A 24,120-nucleotide genomic window follows, 5' to 3' on the forward strand; every position below is an offset into this window, starting at 1 on the left:
TGGAATTTTTACCAACATGGAAATAATTTTGCATGATGGGGTTTCCAATATCCAAAACAAAGTCCTTATTCCTGTTGTTGAATTCAGAACTGTAGTTATGAGAGGTTTCAGAAGTTCAAAGAAATCTTTAATCTAGGCAAAATTTCATCAGCATTTCTCTAATTTGGAAAGTGATGCTATCGGATATAAATTAACAAGGATATCCCATACTTTCGGTGCTGATAGTCAGTTGTTTAACAAACTAAACAACCTGTTTGGACTTAAATGGTGGTCACATCATACAGACTTGTTGAATACTTAAAGCAATGTGATGCAATTAAGCTCATTCTTAATGAAATGCCGAGTGATGATGGTTGTTAACCCAAATTGCTGACCTATTCTAGACTACCTGTCGTATCCAAAAATTCTAGAATTTCTTTCCTCTTCCCATAACCATGTAAACTGATAAAATGTTGCTAGAACAGGTCAGAAATCACGCAAATGACGAAATTGCAACACATGGAATACCTGTAACACTACTACTGCCTTTTCTTGTATACACAGTAATCATCTTCATGGTCTCTGCTGTACCATCACACAGTTGTGATGGTAGTAGTGTCACAACTACATGATCATTAGACTAGTAATTTTGCCATAAAATAACTTAAATATAATGAAAACAATAAATAATTACTGGGTTCATGCAAATTACACAAAATCATGCAAAAGACATGTGCATACAAGCTGTATGTAAAGATACTTCTCACAGAATTACATTAGACAATGGACAGGAAATCCTACAGCAGCCTGTAAAATAAACTGCAGATTTAAATCCTACACATCACTAAAAATGGCATGCATTATGAGTGCAAAACTGTAGAAGAACTACAGATTAAACGCCGTGTGCCATTGCACTAACAACGTTGCTACATAATTCCCATAATTTTCCCCCTCCTTTTGTAGGGCTTTGGCTATAATTCTTAATGAACAGGTAATTCCAGTGAATGTCCCAGTTGAAAGCACCATATTGTTAAACAACAAGACATAAATAAAGCTGTTGTTAGTTGTATATGATACATTTAAATTATTATATAACACTCAATGATTCCAATTTCCATATCTCCTTCAGTTGCAGATGCTGCTAAAAAATTTGCAAGACGTAATCACCATGAATTTGTTAAACCAATGGACTTCCATATCTAATAAATCTGCAATTTTTATTTGTAAGCATCCATTAAGAAAGAACAAGATTTGCTTCTCCCAAGCATTTCGTGTCAGATATATGTCATCAGTTTATCATCCTGTACAAATAAATCACTTATCACGTGCATGGAAAGTAGTCACCATTAATTCATCTGGCATCATAGCATTTTTGCCTGACACTGGGTATGCTTTCATTATTAGGAACTGAACTCTCATTTGCATGCTCTAAACCTTCAAGGTAAGGTTTATCTGATACACATTTTTATTGCACTAAACAAATTATAGGTCTTGTCATTTTGATATTATCAGAAGTTGGATAGGTCAGGTAGAATACACTAGCAAATATGTGAACCCAGTAAAATCAAATTCCTCATTGTCTACATGGTGATATATATGTTTATATTCCAGTACATGCTTTCTGTCAGTATAATGTATACTTACCAGCCTCAGCACACATCAAACCATCCTGCATTAACTGCAGGCCGTCAGGACATGCACAAGAAATTTTTGGTGAATGTGCATTTATCTGAGCTGCCGGCAGGCAAAGATGAGAGCAGTGGCCATTAACTGCTTGGCAATGATTTTCACCATCGGGTTGCCGATATGGGTGATACACATGGATTACCATTGGATTTTGGAGCTGTGAAGTAAAGACATTTTGTGTGATAAATGATACAGATTATGAGTAAGTAATCAATGTTGAGGGTTTTTCATACAACAACAACAACAAAAAGCAAAGACATTTCATGAAACACATACATTATATTATTGAGTTTCTATGAGCTTATTCAGCCATAACCTCAAATAGGAAGTATTTACCATGTGTGTTGCTGTAATTGCAGAAACATCTTTCCCAGTGAATTTATTTGCCTTGTAAACTGCCTGCTTGTCCCAGTCAGTCCAGTACACCCAGTCCTCAAATGTTGTCACTGAGAATGGGTGCTGAAGATGCTCCGGTGAGTACAAAATAACTCTCCGACCACTTCCATCATAGTTGCAAGAAGATATAACATTTAGCTTGGCATCTACCCAGTATACTCTTTTCTTTACAAGGTCAAGGGTTAAGCCGTTGGGCCATTTCACTTCATAAGAGACTATTGTCTGGCGGTGAGCACCATCCATGCCCGCCCTTTCAATCTTTGGGTTTGTACCCCAGTCAGTCCAGTACATCCACCTATTAGAATCATAAAATCAGTTTTGTGAGTATACTGAACAGTATGAAAACTTTAGAAAGAGATATACAGATTGAAAGAGAGATCCATGGAACAAGAAATTCACAGAACTTCTGAAAGTGAGATATATTTTGTTAATTTACTACCAGTCACCCTGGCAGCTCTCAATCTTACGTCTCCAGAATATATGGATATCGGTAGCTGTTCTAACATTGCCATCACAGTGCCCTATGAAGATATTAGCCATCTATTATTTTCATTCCACAGTTAGGCTTGAAAATCTAATGCAGTGGATTTCAGTATTATTTTCAAATTTCATCATTTAGCTGACAAAGAAGAAACTTTGAAGGAATATAAACAATTGCATGAGGAAAAACACCCAACTTATACTCTGGGTCTACCAAATTTCTAAGTTTTGTAAGTACAGAGGAACAGTTTTTAGTCATCACAGTCTTATTAAAAGATTTTATTGTAAAAGCAGATATGCTGTGTGTCGAATGAATTTATTTCATTCTAGAATTTCATTTCTCTATCAAAGAATGGTGAAAATTTTATTTAAAACTGATTATCCTCTGCATGGGACAACATCATCAGCTTTATCTTTTTACATTTTGTTTCTGGTATATGCATCTGTGTTTTGTGTAAGCTGGTGGCTCTGGATTAGTATGCTCAGTCAAGGCACTCTTTTAAGGTGAAATGTGTCTGTTTATCAACATTGTATTTGACAGTTTGTACAATTCTGTAGTTATCATCTTGATGTTAAGTGTAGCCTACTAAGTAAGTTAATTTACTAAACCACAATGCCATATTTTACAGAGAAATGTATTTCCCAAGTTTCAGGGTTATTCTTTTGACAATTTCAAAAGTGATTCATTGATGAAGAGCTTTTGTTTGAAACATCCCTTTCCAGGTGTGTGTCTGCAAGTAATTAAGCAACATTTATTTGTGCATCTCCTATGGCAAACGGCAATCTCTAGCAATAAAGCTTTCCAAAAATTTAGTGTTGGTGACAAGTGTAACCTTATTAATGCAGAAGGACATTACAAACTATAAAAATTAAAGACAAAATGGGAGGGGGAGAACTGAGGTTTATTGGTCTTTTGACAACTACATCATTAGAGATGCAGCAAAACTCAGACTGAGGAAGGAAATTAGCTGCATCTTTTTCAAATGAACTGCCACAGTATTAATTTTAAGTAATTTTGGGAAGCCATGTAAAAACAGAGACCAGGATTTGAAACACAGCTCTTAGAAGACAAGGTCTACTGTGCTGCCTCACTTGGTATGAGCAACAAAATTTATATGACTGAGTTTCTTCAAGAGATACACTGTAAACCGATTTATTTTTACTTACCCATCCAAGGGATTTACAGCGATAGCTCTAGGCTCCTCCAGCTCATCTTTTATTAGAATTTTACGCATATTTCCTTCAAAATTTGCCAACTCTATAGTATTTTTCCCAGTGTCAGTCCAATAAATGTGATTGTAAATCCAATCCACTGCCAGACCGTCAGATGTTGTTAACTGATCTTTTATTACGACAGTCCGCTCACTTCCTTCATCAATAGGTGCCCTGAAAAGTAATACAGTATTAATATTACATTACTGCAAATATTTAACATATGCCACACAGAAAAAAATAAAGCAGGCTCATTACCCACAAAGAAGACTGCAGTAGTACATAGAAAAGTGTTGATTAGTTCATTTTGTACTTCTTTACACAGTTTATAGGCTAATACTGAGGAGCCTACTCCTTTAAACACATTTTGCTTGAACTGTGTCTATTTGCTGTTAGATTTTCCCTCTACATATGGTTTATTTCCCATACGAATATATATGCACGATTAAGTGCTTAGATTTGAGGTGGAATGACTTTACTCTTCATGGAATGTTTTGTACTTCTTAATTTTTTAATTGATCGCTCCATGTGCAGCCAAACAAAATTTCCATAATATAATGGACCCAAAACATGCCATACTTCTGAATATTGCTTTCAGTATTAATTTCAATACATTATAGGACAGAATCGCTGGTCATATTGCCTTTAGGAGGTGAAACTTTCAGTACTTCTCTGATGGACACACACAGCAGTAAAAGTGATGTACTATCCTAGGTTTCAGAACGAATAGTTGTTTCCTTAGGGAGGAAAGAGGTATAGGTTGGGGAAGGTTAAAAAGGAAGGTCCTACCCTTGACCTCACTTGACGTGCATCCATCTCATCTTGGGGTCTGAGGGGCCTGACCTTCCTTTTCAACCTTCCCTAATCAACCCCTCTCTCTTACCAAGCAAAGAACTACAGTAGTAGCATAAGCTCCCAGCAGTTCTGTCGCATAATTTATTGGTTTTCCCAAATGAATTTTCCTTTGATTTAAATCTACTGCTTTAAAAATTTTATAGCTGTCTGTGGTCTATTATGTTATCACACACTAAATGGAGACACTGTGATATGCAGTATGTGCATCTACTTGTAGACATCTAGGCATCCAGTCTTAATTTTTGGCAATAAGGGTACTGTAAGTAAAACTTTTTAGGTAATGAACAAGAAGTTAAGTTTTAAGTTGCGCTTTTCTTTCGTTATCCTTGTAAGCTTATTCTCAGGTATAAAATTTCATTTTGAGTGGGATTTTGGTCTGTTTTATTTAAAGATCTTCCTCACTATCAGCAACATTATACCGCTCTTAGCACTTTTTCACAACCATGTGTCTGCAAGGCAATAGTTTTACTTCATTATGTACTTTCTTGTCTATCATAGAAACACAGTTTCCATCATCTCCACAAGCCTTAAACAGTGGTTTCATCTCTCAATTTCTTCATTTTGTATTGACTTAGACTTATCACTGTCATTTTTACTCTGAACTCAGTGTTTAGATCAAAATCATCAACAGGGAATCAGTTTTGCTTTTGCACACTAAACCATAATATATCAAGTTACAGAAAGTACAATACAATAAGTTTACAAATAAATTGAGATGTTTAATTCAAGTCACAATGAGTAATATAAATAAAAGTTGCAAGAATCAAGAAAACATTATCTAGCTAGTGGTTATATTGAACCCTTAACATAACAGCAAGATTCAGCTGTGGAACTTACTTGTAAATCTTTTGGTCGCTTACATCACTCCAGAATATCATCCCTGTCCGGAACACAAAATCCAGTGCCGTGGCACTTTTTGTGTCATTAACAATTGCTGTCATCTCGTGATGGTCCAATGATATTTTCCTAATATCATGGCGACGAGCAAACAACAGTGATGCATGACCTTCCATCGCTTTACATCTTGTTGGATCTCTTGGATCTCTTAAATAACCCTCAACGCACTGACATTTGAAAGTTCCTTTCTCGTTTATACATTCTTGTGAACATGCCCCTGGTATCTCACATTCATTTACATCTGAAATATAATTATAAATTTAAACAGGGAGAAAATTCAAAGTGTGTACCACATCTTTGTGGGAGAAAAAAATTGCAAAACTAATTATTGTAGTCATGGATTCCTTTTGAATTTGTGTAAGTAAAATAAATTTTCAATTACTTTAGTTGAATACTATCGAAGTAATACATACCATCACAAGTATGATTATCAACAAGCTTGAACCCTGGAAGACAGTCACAGTAGTAACCAGCAGGCGTATCAACACACTTCTGTGAGCAGCCACCATTATTTACAGCACATTCATTCTTGCCACATTTTTCTTGTGGTTCATCTTCCCAGTTCGGACAGTCGGGCTTCTTATCACACACCGAGGATAAAGGTATGCACATACCGCCTCCACATTCAAACTCTGTCTTTGGATCACACTTTGGCACAGGTGATGCTTGAAGGAGAGAAGCAAATAATGTATGTAAGTATCTAGAAAAAAATAATAAAACTGCTGCCAACATGTAGACCAGAAACTTGGGGAAACTATGGCAATAAATTACATTTACAACTGCCCAGAAAAAAATTATTTGTAAATCCCACCATAATGTGAACTATTAGCACAAGTTACCACTTTTTTTTTAGTCCAGTTGTTGCTGTTAAGAAAAGCATGACTTATTTTATAAATGAACTGATTGGTACGATTTAATAAGTTGCTTTTAATATTCTCTCTTCCCTAATGCACAACTTTCGTATATTAAACTATATACTGATAATATGCCTACACACAATATACACAAGTGAGTCATGCTGCTCACTAAGTACTCACTGCAGTTCTCCTCATCACTTCCATCGCTGCACTCGGCATGACCTGAACAGTGCAAATGTCCTGGGATGCAGATACGATTGCGGCACTGAAATTGATCTGGCCTGCACGTCATGTTATGACAACGTGACACATCCTCATCGCTGCCATCTGGGCAGTCTCTGTCTCCATCACACACCCAAGACTGATGGATACAGGTCATTCGATCAAGGCACTCAAATTCACGGGGTAAGCAGTGTGAGATGGGGCCAGTTGATGTGCAACCCTGTTTGAACATTAAGAAATATTACTATATGAACTCTAAAAATCCTGTATTTCTTATTTTTTCATCTTTATCATTAACATATAAACAGATCAAGAAATAATTTTAATATAAAATTATGCTTAATTATTAATGTTGTATTACATAAAATACAATCGCTTTGGAATTACAGAGGAGCAGCAGTGGGTTTTAAAGCAACTGCTTTCCTCCTAATACTCATATGCATATATAAAATAATCTAGAAGTTATTTCCATATTTATGAGTTTGAGTAAGTTACCAGTAGAAAGAATCTGTTGCTAATAAACTTTACTACTGTCGCCCTGCTACCTTGTTTCACATCCCAGAAGGCTTTGTGATGGGATTTATGAAACACAATATGTGAATGAATGCATGAATGAGTGAAGAACAGTGACAGCAAAGTTATAACTTAGCATTTTAGTCACTATAGCCCCAGAAATATATATATAGATGATTCACTGACAGAAAGTTTGTCATTCTATCAAAGGAACAGTTTTAAATTATGTATTGGGCAAGCAAAATTTAACATTTTGTTGGGCACATTTCATTGTAATGAAAGGACTGGACAAAGTATCAACTGGAATATTACGGAGCAGTAAGTTTTGCAGTAAAAGTAATATAATTGATAATTTTGTTATAATGGTAGTGTGCAACCATGAAAATTGAGTGTGGCTTGTTTGGGTATTTCTTGTTATCTATACACGGGCTCTGAAGTTTTATCACTCATTAAATTTTCACTGGCATCTTAGATGACAGGATCTCTCAACATTTGTATGGTCTCAGGAAATGGTTTTCCAACCTCTGAACATAATGAATTAACTTAACTTTGAATGTAATTTGTGCCTCTTTACAAAATGAGGTTCATTTTTATCTGTGTAGTTACAACAGAGAAAGAGTAACAAAGAAATGTATATGTTATTAAAGAAGATATACCTGTTCATCGGAGCCGTCTTGGCAGTCAAGATCACCATCACACTGCCACCTGGCGGTAATACACATGTTGTTATCAGAGCAATTGAATTCTGTCTCTGGAGCGCAGGTTGTTTTTGGACAGTCCTTTTCATCTGATCCGTCTCCACAATCGTCATCTCTATCACAGACCCATCGTTGTTGAATGCACTTTGAGTTTCCACATGTGAACTCATCTGATCGACAAGTTTCATCTGAAAAGCAGTCATAATTTTCTTGGAATTTAGTTTAAATATGTGCCTACAGATTTTGATACTAGTAAGTATTTTTTTTTCCGAATAGCAGATTTACTGATTTTGTGCAACACTGAACTCACAAAACTGCTGACTTCTTTTTCTTTTTTATATTTAACAGTTCTTTTCAAATATCTATGAAGTGTGTTTTAGGGTTTTTGCATTTCTGGTGCTGAATCTGGCATACATTGATATAAACCTGTAATTCACACAGACTCTACAGAACAAGAAGTGAGACAGTTTTGTTAACAGTTCTAATGTTAAAATAAGCACTATGTGAATCTGAGTTCATGCTCTTTGATTATATCAAATTTAATACTTGACTCTACTCCTCAATGTATATAAGCATATTCTCCAAGAAGAGGTACAGATCAAATGCATTGCATTGAAGCAATGTGAAAATTAAGTTCAAAGTGCTTACACATTTCTCACTAAGGAAGCAATCTAGAGCAGAGTACTAAAAGAAGTACTAAAATTACAAAACTTGCAGCTATCATAAACATACCTGCTATACCAGTATGTGTGTCAATTTTGGTGCTGGAAGCTGTCAAAATGCATGTTTACTTACTTGACTGATGAACCAGAATTATAAAGTCATTTGTTAGTGGCTTAACAGGAAATGTATTGCCCAGTCTGTCCAAAGTTAAGCTGCAAATCCCTTTTGTAAAACAGTGTCGACAATTAACCAAACTTCAGTTTTTAACTCTTCTACATTACATTTTTTCCCTTTTGGAAAGGTGCATTACAGAATTTGATCACCATTTGCCCATTAACAAGACTGATCCTGTTTTATTGTTGAACTCCAGCTATTCTGACATACCTATGGAAACCACATACCCATGTTCAAAACTGAATAAGTCTGTTACCTTGCATGCAAACTTAGCTGGTTAGTATCAGAATTGTGACAAAGCCAATAGTAACATACAAAATTAGCCATTATGTAAGGATTCCAAAGCTCTCTTTCCTAATCAAAGCTGGATTTTTTTGTGTGTTTCAATACTCATCTGATGTTCTAATAGCCACATCACTGAAAACAACATTGTGAGCAATTATTCCTAGGGAGTTATTAACCAGGTGCCTCCTTGTTACCATCACCTAGTACTAAATATGTATGTATGTTGGTTTGCAAAATGTATTTCCCTACCTCATTTGTTCCATTCAGTAGAATACTGATACTAATGCAGACACATTCTGGCTGTGCATTCTGTGTGTTGATGTATTAGATATATTTTTTTCTATAATAAAGTATGAAATAAGGATTTTCAGAATCTGTGCCTTCTCAGTCAATGGGAGCAATTTTACATACAGTCAAGCAAAAATCCATCCAAGTAGGACAAGGTGTCCTAGTTTTTTAGATTAGTTATGAACAAACAATTGAGTCTGCTTTTGCTCAGCTGGTGGAAGCTGATTTCATATTATTTCCACATTTCCTCAGTTCTAACCTGAAGTGATTATGAAGACAAAATTAACTACCACTGAGATGTCCTACTTGGATGGATTTTCCATTTGACTCACATTGAGTCAATGAAAAAAGCTATTATGATTAGATTTATTTTGCCACCAGTAATGATGTGATATTTCAGAATCACGCTATGTTAATGACTTACAGACTTGCCAATGATGGTTTGAGGTTTGAATTGCAACAGAACATTGCCAAGGTGGACCATGAAGATAAGATACGAGAAATTAGGGCTCATGCAGAGGTATAGAGACAGTCATTTTTCCCTCACTCTACCTGTAACTGGAACAGGAAAGGAAAAGGAAAGAGGAAAGGACTAGTTGTGGTACAGGGTACCCTCCGCCATGCACCATACGGTGGGTTTCAGAGAATGTATGTAGATGTAGATGCCCGTTCTTTCACACACTAATGAATGTACTCAACTTTCGAGTGACATAAGTGTGCAGATGCCAATTATCAGCAACCTCCTTTTACTCTGTGAAATGAATCATGCTGTAGCTAGAGTGAAAAGTTAAATGCATATTCTGTTTCTCATACAGTTCAAGTTGCAATTTATAGTGAAGTAACAAACTCACAACAAAAGAGGTGTATGATCTGTTAATCAGTCAAAATATATTAGCTAGTCACTATTTTTCGAATACCCATGGTAGCCTCTCTCTCTCTCTCTCTCTCTCTCTCTCTCTCTCTCTCTCTCTCTCTCTCTTTTTTTTTTTATGGTTCAAACGGCTCTGAGCACTATGGGACTTAACATCTGAGGTCATCAGCCCCCTAGAACTTAGAACTACTTGAACATAACTAACCGAAGGACATCACAGACATCCATGCCCGAGGCAGGATTTGAACCTGCGACCATATCGGTCGTGCGGTTCCAGACTGAAGCGCCTAGAACTGCTCGGCCGGCTATGGTAGCCTATTCAAGTACAAATGAATACCTGGGGGGGGGGGGACTGAGTTTGTCGTCATCTTCATCATCTCCTCCCACCCACGAATATTACGTTCCGTCACATCCATTTTAACGTACTACTTCCGTGAGCGTTTTAATCTAACAATAATAGTTTATTAACATCACTACTTAGGTTACTACACTGCTTCCCTGTAACTTCCAAGAAATTGGAGCTCGGAGAAACATTTTAAAAGTATTTGTCTGAAAATTTGAGAGGTACATGTGTCACGCACTTTATTTATGAACAGTAATAGCAACAAGCTATCACAGCATTCACGTCATAAATTTACGCGCTATAAATTATCAGTATTTCACCAAGCACTAATATTGTGAACTTAGGTCGGTGAACTATGGCTACGCGAGCGGGTAACTGAAAAGGAACGCTGGTTCCTTCAGCCGTTCCCGCTTCCGGTCGAGAAAGGTAGTCTTTGTAATTTTTGCGTCGTGGGGGGGGGGGGGGGGGGTGTCTTTGCGTATCTGTCTGGTTTTACTCAGCTCCCTGTTGTCTGTCACTTCTACCTGTGGTCTTGTCAAGTGTGTCAAATATGTTGTTGACAGCTTGTGAATGGTTGGAATGTTTTCTGTTGCCGATCAGGCGGCAAGCTCTCAGGCGAGAAAGCGTAACAGCATCCTACATTAAACCTAATTTGTAATTACTAGAACTCTTTGACATTTTCGAGACCTAATGTCATGCTACTTTATTTTCCGATAGTCACGTGCCGGAAGCGAAATGAATGGTATGTTTCTACTGCCAGTCCTCGTAAAGCCAATTAGAACTTATTGTACTGCTATCCCACACTCCCTCAGTGGTTTCGCCGCTTGAATTTAAACAGAGAACAGGATGTTCAGTGCTCAGTGTTAAAGACTCGTCCGACTGGCGAAAACTCCTGTCAGTCAGCGGTTCACTGTTCATACCTGTAAATATCGATGAGACCACGTGGAAGATGCTGTTTCGCTCCTCTATGATACATTATGTAAGATTTAACTGTGTGGTCCTCTCTGGGAATGGAGCGGATAATAGCTGTTGGTGCATTCTATTTTTCCACTTTTTTTGCGAAACTTACAGGAAGGGATCTACGTCGAAAGAGTGTGATGCAAGGAGTAACAGCTCAGTTTGACAAGAATTTTGGGGAGGTGGTAAAACTTTTTTTTTTTTTTTGGTATTCCTGAGCCATCCTTTACGATCTTCTGAAAGTAACTAGAGCGGTCGGAAAGGGATTTGAAGCATCCTATTCTCCAGTAATAATCCGGCTCTACTACAGCGTCCTGTCTCCGCTAGAAAAATAAACAGTTAGCTATACCTCTGTCGCGTGAATTTTTCTGTCAATCTGAGCTGATGCAAGAAGAACGGTGGATGGTGCCAGTAAAGAACTAGGAACCAATACCTTTTTCTCCTTGTTTTCAAACTCCGTAGACACTTTCCTCACTGGACTAGCACACTTGGCAAAGTGAACACCGCTAAGTGGGTTCGAGTCCTCGTTAAAAGCTCGGTTTTAATCAGACACTAAATTTCCACATTCGTTGCAGATTGGAAATGCAAGTCTGATCTACAAACAGCTCCTTAATTTCACACAGAAAATCGAAACTACGCTCTGGCTGATAGCGTGTGACACTTCTTTCTATTGATCACCAGAGAACGGACAAAAAAAAATGGCTCTGAGCACTATGGGACTTAACTTCTGTGGTCATCAGTCCCCTAGAACTTAGAACTACTTAAACCTAACTAACCTAAGGACATCACACACATCCATGCCCGAGGCAGGATTCGAACCTGCGACCGTAGCAGTCGCGTGGTTCCGGACTGAGCGCCTAGAACCGCTCGGCCACCACGGCCGGCAAGAACGGACAGATGGTTCATGCTGCAGATAAGAGAGTACAACAGCATATTCATTAGAGAGGCAGGGTGTACAGCTAGTACACAGTTAACTTGACTACGTATGTATGTACTACTTCACCAGCCATTGCACAGTGCATGGAGGAGTGTACATAGTACCGATGTTACCGATATTTCCTGTATTTCATCCGAGGGAAGAACTACTGTTTATATGGCCCCGAACGTTCCCTAATCTTTCTTATTATAATGACATCTAGCGTGAGATACACGATGGTGGCAGCATAATGGTTCCACAGTCTTTTTGGAATATAGCTTCTCTAAATTTACCCAACGAGGTTTTGCGGGAATTACGTCTCCTTTCTTCTAAGAATTCCATTTTAATTTCTTCGGGCATCAAATACTGAAACAAAATTCTTGATTTGGTCGTGTTATTGTGTTGTATGCTATTTCCTTTATAGGTGCATTTTAATTTTCCAGAACCCTTCCAGCAAAAAATCTAACAAGTCAATCTAATACTGGTTTTACGCGCTCAAGATGTTCGTCACAATTCTTGTAATAAGCTACTATCGGATTCTTTCTCCTTGTTGTTGACATATGAGATGTAATAAAAACTTAACGGGAATGTGTGTTTTTCTTAAAGGTCCTTATTTATTCATCAACATCAACTTTGTCCCCTTCAAAGTAATCACCTCCTCAGATATAAAACTATTGTTCCAGCGCTTTTTCCAATCTTGGAAGCACTTCTGGAACTCACTTCTCGTTACCAGTGTTCAGTTCCTTCAGTATACTGTGTCAGTGTTAAATAGTGGCAAAACGACACCCTTTCATGATTCTCTTCAGCCTCGGGAACAAAGAAGTCACAGGGGGGCCACGTCCAGTGAATGCAGCAGCCGAAGGAAAATAACGGTTTTGATTTTGCCTTAAAAAAAAGAAAAATCACGAACAAGCGTTGAGGTACGACCGGATGCATTTTCCAGGAGTGGTTTTTCCACAGTTCTGGTCGTTTTCTTCGGTTTGCTTCACGCAAACAGCGCTTAACTTCCAGGTAGTATTCCTTATTGACCGTACGGCTGGAAGGCAGGAACGCATGATGCACTGTCATTTTAATCGATGAAAACAGTGAGAAGAACCTTCTCATGTGGTCGAACCTCTCGAATTTTTTCGGTCTTGGCTCTTCAGGCAGTTTTCATTGGGACGATTGGGCCTTGGTTTCAAAGTCATACCCCTGTACCCATGTTTCGTCGCCTTTTATAACCTCATTTGGAAATTTTGGATCGTTGTCGACTTCATTCAGCAGTTCCTGAGCGATGTCTAAGCCACGTCGTTTTCGGTCGAAATTCAACGATTTTGGAACCAACTTTACTGCTACACCTTTCACGCCGAATAAATTGCTTGGTATCAGTCAAAAAGTATGCCGACATCGTCAGCAACTTCTCTAATCGTGATTCGGAGATTTTCCAGAACCATTTTTTTTTTTACTTCTCCCACACTGTCGCCAGTAATTGATGCGATAGGGCGCGTCTTCAACGTCATCTCGACCTTCTTTGAAACGTTTATACCACGCGAAACCTCCTGTCTTACTAAAATTCGCCAGAAACTACAGTCAACTTTTCGAATGTGGTGCTGCATTTTATTCCATTTTTTCAAGCAAAATTTAATGCAGATCCTTTGATCCATCTTTTTCGAAAGTAAAAATTCGCCCGGTACTCGTTTCCGACTTAACTATACACTAAATATTCAAAACAGATGAAAACGTCGACATATATTAGGAACATGTGCAGCGACAAGATAAAAAATTGAAAACTTATGCATAAAACCTGCGAAATTAAAAAATTCCTGTTACTTTTTTATCACATCTCGCATGTTATATTCATCCACATTTAAAGAGAGCTGATATATTACACCAAGTGGAAATTTTCCTTGCCACCGTCCACCGATGATACTTCACTGAACACCAAGGTATAATCAGCGAACGATGTTGGAGTGCTGCTGATCATGTTCGATAAATCCTTAATGTAAACTGCAAACAGTGAAGATGACGCTGTAGAGCATTCGCCGTCCTGTATAGTGTATAGACCGCGTTCTATTAGTCAAATGTTCCTCGTCCCAATTACGTATTTGTGAAGATATTCTGTATCTTGATTAATAGTCGAAAGTGTGCCAAAGTTTGGAAAGCCTTACGAAAATCTAGTTAGACATAATGTACCGTTTCACCTGCATCTGTTGTTAGCTAGATGCATGAATAAGCAATCTGTTAACTGAATTTTCGATAGACGCTGAACCTAAGAACTACAGGGCGATTCTGTGATGATGTTACAACCCTTCGCGGATGATGGAGAAGAGCAAATGTACCAATTTGGGGTAAGGGACCTCAGTCCGAAAACGACCGAGTCGAAGGATATAAGCGTGAATCGTCTCAAGTCCTGCCTCAGCCTCGTCCAGCGCTGAAACTAGGGCCTTAAACTTTCAAAATCTGATACGTAGAGAACTGCCGCTGAATACTGGCCAATGCCCACAGTTTCTCCTGTTGATGGACTAGTAATGGTGCACGTAACTTGATGTCAGAGAGACTGGAAATCTGATATCTACGATACAGTAATAAGGACTCCCACTTACCTACACAAATCTCACAAGCTGCTACACTTGCAACAGCTGTTCAAAATGACGTCGCTCAGTGGCATGGCATCGCCACACAAAGTTCTGTCGTAGGTACCCGGTCTATTATCCCCGGTGTCGTTTGAACAGTGTCGCAGGCAGCGAGAATTTTCAGTCTCGACAGGAGTCTCAAACGCGACTTTTCACATGTCCTCCACAAGAAGAAATCAAGTGGGGTGAAATCAAGGTGCTGGCCTCGAAACAGGACCACCTCCATTTATTCGCTTTTCAGGGAATGCCTGATGTAGATCACGAAGCCTCAGTCCAAAGCGAGGTGGGCTCCATGATGATGGAACCGCATCCATCGACGAATAACTAGTGGTCGTCGATGTTGTCTACTCTACAAACTTACCAACAACGGTACTGGTACACGCATTCCACTGTCACAGTTATCACTGCTATTTTCGCTTATAACTTCAGACACCATCGTTTGCGGACCAGTGTTCCTTGTCTCAGCGTGATACATTTTTCCTCCTGCGTCATCCCCGAAAGTTTATAACATCGTTAGGGAATTATCCTGTATATTAAACAGGTAAGCGTTTCCAATTTAATAGAGCAACCTGCGTTTCGCGGGAGTGATTTTTTCCCTGAACCTGTGTTGATTAAGAAAAGCTTGTTTTCCTCCAGGAGAGTCAATGTTTGAGCTATAAATAATAGGGGTATTGCAAGAAACGGACGTCATCGATAATGGCCTGTGTAATTCTGTGCATCCGACATTTCACCCTATTTTTGCAAACTCCGACTATCACAGTTTAGTACAGCATAGCCCTCTAGTGATGTAAGTAGTAGGGCTATATGTATAATTCCACGCAACAGTCAGAGGAAACTAAATTACAGCATATCGTCTCATTGCTTATGTTGCGTGCTACTGATGATTCGAAGTCTGGTTTACCAGACAACTTGAGTCGCGTACGAGAAGCGACCAGATGTGACTTTTCCTCCCTCCTTTCTTTCTTTCTTTCTTTCTTTTTTTAATGACGTGCTCCCTGGTCGTAATTGGGCGTCGCTTGGCGTAGCGCGGCATGCAGGGGTCAACCGGCGAAGCAGCGCCAGGTATTGACGGCAGCGAGGCAGGACCAGCCAGGCTAATTTTAGAGACGGCGGGGAGGCTGCAGCAGGAGCAGCCACCGCTACTACCAGTGTCCTGTACAGACAATCTACTGCAGCTATGCGGCCCCGACCGCGCACACACATTTACGTAACTTCGGCGCTTGTCTGCCACAAATCACTCACAAACTACATTTGCTTAACAGAAGTTTAACAATAACCTTCAGCTATTATTCGTTTACACAAATTTTTGAACTGCTTCTGTACATATAGCAGATTGGTACTCAATAATTCTCCAACCGTTAGTATCAGTGGAAACAATGTCCTACGGAGAATCACATATGAAGTATAGTAAGTTTTATCATTGCATGAAAATTTGTTCACAATATACCGGGATCATCATAGATAGTTTATTTATTTATTTGTTTACTGACGCACAGCAGAAATACTTTTGATCTTGAATAGCTTTTTCTTATTTATTGGAGCACACATTTCCCGTAAATGTGACGCTATTTTGACGTCGCGCGCGATATAGACGACCGCAGAAACTGCTATCGACTTTCGTTAGTGTTCGGTACGAGCTTCTCACAAGACTCCATGCACACTTATCACACAGTTATGAAAACACGCAATTCTTTGAATGATTTACTATGATTATTGTTATAATTACATGTCAATGATTTATCGACGGTTAATGCCCTCATAAAAGAGTGCTCTCTCAGCAATGAGTTGTTACAATTTAAGCATGCAACGCGCTTGTATTGTAGTTAGTAGCAAGCCGTTGCTAGGTAAGAGGACACTAAAAATTTATCACAAACATGTCACCATTATCGTTAAATGTCAGTTAATAACGCATCAATGATATAAACCTTCAAGAGATGCTATGATAATTAAGACAGGAAACAAATACTACTTGAGCAAGTGTTAGCATAATGGGTATGGTCGAGATATCTCTAGTCACAAAATGTAGGTTCGCAACTCGCCACCTGCATTTTCTTTTCCTTTTTTGTTAACACATTATGGCACTTTGTTATGAATTTAAAACAAGTATGTTCTGCTATATTCGATGTTCATTCCCATATGGCTACAGAACGAAGGATGAAATACATATTTAACGATTTTCTTGTGTGTGGTTAGGCTGAACACAAGAGGACGCTTAAATTGCTGCGAGTAGATCGAGGTCTATGCTTTCGTGTCACAAAGTCAATATTGCGCGTGACGTCAAAATGACGTCACGTTTGCAGGAACTGTTGTGAAATGAGTATTACCCTAAGAACATCTTTTAATCTTACTTTCGGCCACACACCAACGTAAGTCACTACACTCCGTTTGATTTTTGCTACCCACAGACATACGCGCGCCAAGTGGCCAGCAAGTGACACTTCTGAGCACGATATCAGATGGCTGCGAATACTATCGTTTGTACTGATTTGTAAAAATCGACAGTGACTAAAAACTGACACCACATTTGTCACCATTTAGTTTCCTAAAAAGACTGTGGGGTACGAAACAGTAGATTACCGGACAGCTTATTTAGGATTCTCTTTTAACATACAGATACTTATTCAAAATACCATTTTCCTTTAATAACAAAAAAATTTCCCAGAAACACCGCAAGTCCTGACGTTTTGCAGAAAGACGCCATACATCTACCCATAAAGCGAAGATTTGATCGCTATACGTCCAGCTCAATTCACTGAATATTGAATGTATGAAACCTGTTTGGAATAAAACATCCATATTATTTAATGTACCACATAAGTCACCACAGATATAGCTGAGGGTGAAAACAGCATAGATGTAATAACAAAAAGTCAAAATTCAATATAACTGTTTCGCAACAGGAAGGAAGCCGGTTCCACAATGTTGCTACATCTGAGCTACAAACGGCAAGAATCTTCAACACGTTCGATTTTGAAGCAAAAGTAATTACGTTTACAAAAATATCCGTCTGTCAGAAAGTAAAGAAGTGCAAGAATGGGCAGATCTTTATGCTCCATAACAATCTTTTTGCCCGTCAAGGAAAGTGCCCATCGCAACAAGAGACAACGGAAATATATGGTTTTCATGCAAGAAATAAGAACTTATATTCTCTCGCTGTCAGCGAAATAAGCTGCAATTATGCACATATTCGAAACAACTACATCATTAATATGTTGTACCTTATGTCACTGAGTCAGTTGACTTATTTTACGGTAATTCATTCTATTGGCGACTTAGCTGTGGAATTTTTTTCATTTCGGCTATGTAAGCGAAACAAGCTACGGACTCCTCTGTTTCGGCGGAAATACGAATACCAATATTTTTCTTCATGATAATTTTTTTACTTACTATGTATCGTGGTCTCCGCTAGAGCTGTAGAACTGTTTTTAAGATACTCGATTCATTTTATTTCTTGAATATCTTTCTCTTATCAAAATGTGTTTGAGCCTCGTAATTTTAACTCTTAAGTAGTTTTTTTCCCGATGCAGTACCTAAAATTGACTTTTATTCACCTGTCAGACTATGGCTAAGGTTATGAAGTTATAATTGCCATGTTGTTTACGTCGTCTGACATGTTCGCTTCGTCACTTTTCACTGGAGGGTCTTAACATTCTGTCGATGTAAGAAATCATCCGAGTTGTTCCCAACGATAGTAGACTTCATAGATTACGATGCAACTGTTTCGCTGTCCCGTAGCTTAAGAATTACAGAAACAATGATAGCTGACATCTGCTTGGTCTATGTGTCTAATTTTTTATTTTGCAGTTAATAATTGTTTTTAGCTGCTATTTGTTATATTCTCCAGTTTAGAGTGAAGCAGTTTTCCAAGCTGGTCTATGCTGTGCAAGCGTCTTCATTTCTGCATTAATATTGCAGTCTACATCCATTTAAACTAGCGTATTGTATTCAAATGTTATCTCCTAAAATTTTTGCCTCCCACACTTCTATAAATTATCAAATTAATTATTCGTTTTATCAAATTAATTATTCGTTGATGCACCAGGACGGTTCCCCTTCTTTTAGTCACTTTTTACCATAAAAGCCTTTTCTCCCTCATTCTTTATTATACATGTACGAACGAACGGCTGGTCAGAAGCCTCTGAGTGCTGTCATCAACTCGTTGACCTTTTTCCCCGTACACTCAGTCATCATTATACTTTAATAATGGTAACAAAAAGAGTGATTTAAATTTTTAACAATCTAAGAGTGGTTTGCGTTATAAATCCCTATCGTGGTATACGAACTGGAGAACCGGACTGAAATACGTTGCTTAAACCAACAGACGACTAATATCACTTATGATTAAATTTTATATTAGAAACAAATTAACATGACATGAATCAGTTGCGTTCTTGAATGTAATTGCAAATACATCTTACTGAATGACAGTACCCCGTAGATACGCCATAAGATACTGTCTGCTCGCAGTATGACAATAGCAGAAGTGATCTACGTTTGCTAACTGCACTGATAAACTTGTTACGTAAAACATTTAAAATAGTCAAATTTAGCAGGAGCGTTAAACGTACTCGGTTGCTACTGAATCCAACAGGTATTAAAATGAAACTTTCTGGTAGATAAAACTGTGTGCTGGACTGAGACTCGAACTCCGGGACCTTTGCCCTTCGCGGGCAAGTGCTCTGCCAACTGAGCTAGCCAAGCACGACTCACACCCCTTCCTCACAGCTTTACTTCTGTCAGTACCTCGTCACCTACCTTCCAAACTTTACAGAAGCTCTCCTGCGAACCTTGCAGAACTAGGACTCCTGAAAGAAAGGCTGTTGCGGAGACATGGCATAGCCACAGCCTGGGGGATGTTCCCAGAATGAGATTTTCACTCTGTAGCGGAGTTCGAGTCTCGGTCCGGTACACAGTTTTAATCTGCCAGGAAGTTTCATATCAGCGCACACTCCGCTACAGAGTGAAAATCTCATTCAGGTATTGAAATGTTCGCTATCGTGACTTTATCAAAGCAGATAACTGAATTTCAATCCAGTTTCGAATTCACATAGAACACTTAACACCCCTTCCTACCTTAAATAGTTATTTCTTCTTCATGTAAGCAATGATAAATCACAAACATTGGTTATCCCATGACAAAGCATGCATGTTTGGCCGGGATGAATGGAGTCTTCTTACCTTTTGGAGCCACTGGAAGGAAAAAGACTGCTGTTTCTACACATGCTGAGCAGGTGTATGTATACTAAGGTGAGTCTCCTGAAAGTAGTCAGGCGCGTTTTCTTTGGTGTTTCAGCAGATATTTGCAATTCCGTTTTTGCATTGTGTAGCTGGAGTCAGCCGAAATAATAAACGCTCATCACGTCTTTCTTGTGACGCACGGTGTCGACGAAGTGCGTGTCTTTGTTTCCCGTTACAAACAAAATTACTTTTATAGCCGAATTTTAAGTGCTCGTTCCATAGAGCGTTCCCGGATTAGTCTAGGGTGATAATTTTTTTATCGACACACATTAATCAGGGTTAGTAAAACTAAGAATAACCAGTACACGAGCAGCGACTGCATTGCCCTGCCGCGCTGACTGGCGCAGTCAAGCACGCAGCGCTATTTAATTGCTGTTGGGTTACTGATTATTGTTCGTTGTTTTACTGTCCATTTCAGTACATGTCAATAAAACGAATATCGGATTTGGGTAATTTGGGAGCCGTCTATCGAATGGACACGTAAACTTTCGATTTTAACATAATTCGTTTGTAATGCGAAACAGACCGACCCTTGCTGTTGACACTGGGCCTCCCATGAAAACAGTGACGAGAGCAATGTTTGGGCCGACTCCAGCTATACATTGCAAAAACGAAACTGCAAGTATCTGCCGAAACACCAGAGGAAGTGTGCCTGACGACTCTTACGAGACACACCCGAGGTTATAAATAACTAGTGCAAGGAAGAAAGCGACAAAAACTACATTGTACACAATACTACTACACAACTACCTTGTACACAATACTATCACACAAATGCCACTCACGCCTCGTCTCTTAAGATAGAAAGGAGAGAGTTTGAATTACTGTTTTCTTTGTCAGTTCCCAAATCATATCTGAGTTTCTGGCATATGTAAACCAAAAACCCGACGAATTCTTTATACACTCAAGTACTATTATAGACACAGCTCAAATACTAACAAATTTGCAGCATATCTTTATAAATTACCAAAACATCAAATTTATATGATTTGTGTGTGTGTGTGTGTGTGTGTGTGTGTGTGTGTGTGTGTGTGTGTAAAACAGAGACTTTTCAGTGAGATGTAACACACATCTGGACAAGCCTCAGTAGCTATTTAGTCCAGTCCTTTACAAAGGATTAGTGCATGACTGAATTCCAAAGCCGCTAATCACCAATTGCATAATTAATTAACAAGCTGGAAAAATTAATACGCAAATTCGGATTACATTTTAAATTTTCCTCGGCCGTTTTGACCGACTGATCAGTTACAGGACCATCGACTGATCGAGCGAATTAATTTTAATATCAGCTGATCACTTTAAGAAAGCCACAAGACGGGACTGTTGCGTTTAAATCGTGGTCCCAGACACGCCATTGTGGAAATAGACATTTTTCTTGCGGGAGTCTCTTCTGTCGCCACCACAGGGCGCCCAACTTCAGCACCGGGGTGTCTTCCTGCCCCCCCCCCCCTCGCCCGCCCAACCAAAAAGCCACAGTAGTAGACAATGCGATGGCTGTCGTGGTGCGAAGGCAGCGAGGGGAAGAACGGTTTCCCACTTCCCTTCTCACCCAAGCAGTCATTCTCAGCTGCCTGCTGTAGATGTAGGTCGCGAACTACAAGTAATTATAAGCAACACTACCTGGAAAATCCCGGGAAAAATCGATCCAAAGTTTCTTAGCCGCCTTATGAGTACAAAATGTTAGTCCATTGCCGAGCCGCCGTCTGGCCTAGATGTTTACGGCTCGGACTCTTACGCCAGAGGTCTCGGGTTCTATTCCTTCTCTGGCACTTTTTTTCTTCTGTTTAATTTTCTTTTGTTATTCCACCAATTATTCAGAAAGTTTCCAAACCTACATTATCTTTAACAAATTAGTTACATTATTGAATAAAAATTATTTTCTTTTTGTCCAACAACACAATTCATGGCGGTGGGTTTTCCATTTTTCATTGTAAAGTATATAAGGAGAATCATTGGGTTTTTAACCAGAATAACAAATTCGATTTGGAAACATCCAATTTTTATACATATAAAAATTATAAACAAGAACCGCAGTGGTAATTATCATAAAAACAAACGAAGCAATAATTTTTGCGACATCTTGCGCAACATATAAAAGCGGATTTTTTACAATCACAGGGCGTTTGCAATAAATCTGTACAAAAATATGCCCCATTAACATTTACGAAAATGTTTTGAGTTCCTGATAATGTTGAGGCAAACCAGGCATATTGAATCATGTCTCGGAATATTGGTGACGATAACTGATGGTGAATTATAGAATGAATTTTTATACAGTCTTCCCGGGAATTAATTTCACGATTCTCCTGTAACAATGTGCTGCAATTTTGCAAGCAACAGAAGCGAAAAAAAAGTGCCAGAGGAGGAATCGAACTCTAGACCTCTGGCGTAAGGATTCGACCGCTAAACATGTTTTTTTTCCCCCCAATTTATTAGTCATAACATTCCACAGTAGTACATAATTTTCAACTGACATTTAAAAGTAATAAAACAAACTAAAATTAATTACAGGTTCCTCGGCATTTTAGAAAAAAATCCAAGTCTAAACCAGATAGTGATGTTCGTCACTTGATTGTATTTGTTTTTCAAAGATCAAATTGTCTCTCGTTTCTTCGTGTTCTGAATCGCATCATGCAAACTGGAGTTCACATGACTGTTCTTCTGAGGAAGTTGGCGTATGTATCATAATAATTATTCATGCGTAGTAGCTTGTGATGCTGGTCGGAAATGTACGTCCAAAAATCTCCTTCGCTCCTTTCTTTACTGGACAGCAGGTAAAATACAGGCCAGACGGCGGCTCGTAGATGGACTAACATTTTATACTCATACGGCACCTAAGAAACTTTGGATCGATTTTTCTCGGGATTTTCCGAGTAGTGCGTCCTAATATTTTAACCACGTGAGGTGTTAGGGGTTCTCTTTCACCACACAAAATTTCGGACAAATCCCGGACCCCACGGTCGTGCCGTCTCCTTGTCAGAAGTGAATTTGACAGAAGCTCCTAGTCTGTCGGCGTATAGCAGGAACTGTTTTTAACCGTTGTATCTGAAATCTGTTGCAGTAATACCTTTCCTTTCCCTACCACTCTCGTGTTGAGAGACCACTGGTAGAACAGAGAGACGTGAGCGGCTGCTATGCATGCCTAAAAAAAGCTGCCCAGGCGACATGCAGTGTTTGTGTGTGTGGATGAGAGAGCTTACTGCACGCCTTCTCGTCGGAACCGTCAGAGCAGTCCGGGTTGTCGTCGCACATCCATGCGAGCGGCACGCACTCCCCGGGCGCCGTTCGGCAGGTGAACTCGTCCGAGGCGCACTTTTTTTGTTCTGAAAGAGGAGCAAGGTACACTGAGCACAGTGCGCTAGCACGCGGGGGCGCTCGCCGCGCCAGCAGACGCCCACGCCGGCACTGCCGCCACCCGCGCACACCGCCACGACCGCCAATGCCATTAATGTTCCTCTCGGAAACGAGCAGAGATAGCAGCGTACTCTCGTCCAGTCGTACAGCGAGGGCGGTCGTGCGCAGAGGTGCGCGAGGCGGCGGCTGTCGGCGAAGGACTGTGACGCGGCGGCGCGCCCCCGGCTGGAAGTCAACTTACTGCAGCCCTCCTCGTCAGAGAAGTTGGGGCAGTCGGGCTGGCCGTCGCAGCGCCACGCCGACGAGATGCAGATGCCCGGCTCGCACGTCCACTGGTTGCGCCCGCACACATGCGCTTCTGCAACAGGACCACCACCAACTTGGCGACGCCGCACTCCATACCACCGTCTGGTATCTCGGCCCGTACTCTTCGCGCGCTGCTGCAATGCTGTTGCGCTCACACACACACACACACACACACACACACACACACACACACACACACACACGCGCGCGCGCGCGCGCACACGCGGTACCCTCAGCGTGTAGGAACGCTGAGAGTTCACAGGCTATGGGCGTTGAAGATCAGTACGGATTCAACCACCAAGACCTTTGGACTCATCT

General features: G+C 39.6%; 1 protein-coding gene across 4 annotated transcripts in view; it reads right to left on the bottom strand.

The window, feature by feature from the left end:
* Positions 1–24,120, bottom strand: part of LOC124612944 (very low-density lipoprotein receptor) — a 611,819-nt gene that overhangs the window by 5,642 nt on the left and 582,057 nt on the right. For 3 of the 4 annotated variants that reach the window (XM_047141452.1, XM_047141450.1, XM_047141453.1), the window contains 8 exons: positions 23,343–23,465; positions 7,754–7,983; positions 6,543–6,804; positions 5,919–6,170; positions 5,446–5,746; positions 3,709–3,927; positions 2,002–2,356; positions 1,624–1,822 (listed from right to left, as the gene is read on the bottom strand). In XM_047141452.1, the coding sequence (XP_046997408.1) occupies positions 1,624–1,822; positions 2,002–2,356; positions 3,709–3,927; positions 5,446–5,746; positions 5,919–6,170; positions 6,543–6,804; positions 7,754–7,983; positions 23,343–23,465 (1,941 nt within the window). Of the gene's footprint in view, positions 1–1,623; positions 1,823–2,001; positions 2,357–3,708; positions 3,928–5,445; positions 5,747–5,918; positions 6,171–6,542; positions 6,805–7,753; positions 7,984–23,342; positions 23,466–23,737; positions 23,855–24,120 lie in introns of all 4 variants that reach the window. The other variant, XM_047141451.1, reaches the window with a different exon arrangement.

The sequence above is a fragment of the Schistocerca americana genome, chromosome 4 (assembly GCF_021461395.2).
Source record: "Schistocerca americana isolate TAMUIC-IGC-003095 chromosome 4, iqSchAmer2.1, whole genome shotgun sequence".
NCBI lineage: Eukaryota > Metazoa > Arthropoda > Insecta > Orthoptera > Acrididae > Schistocerca > Schistocerca americana.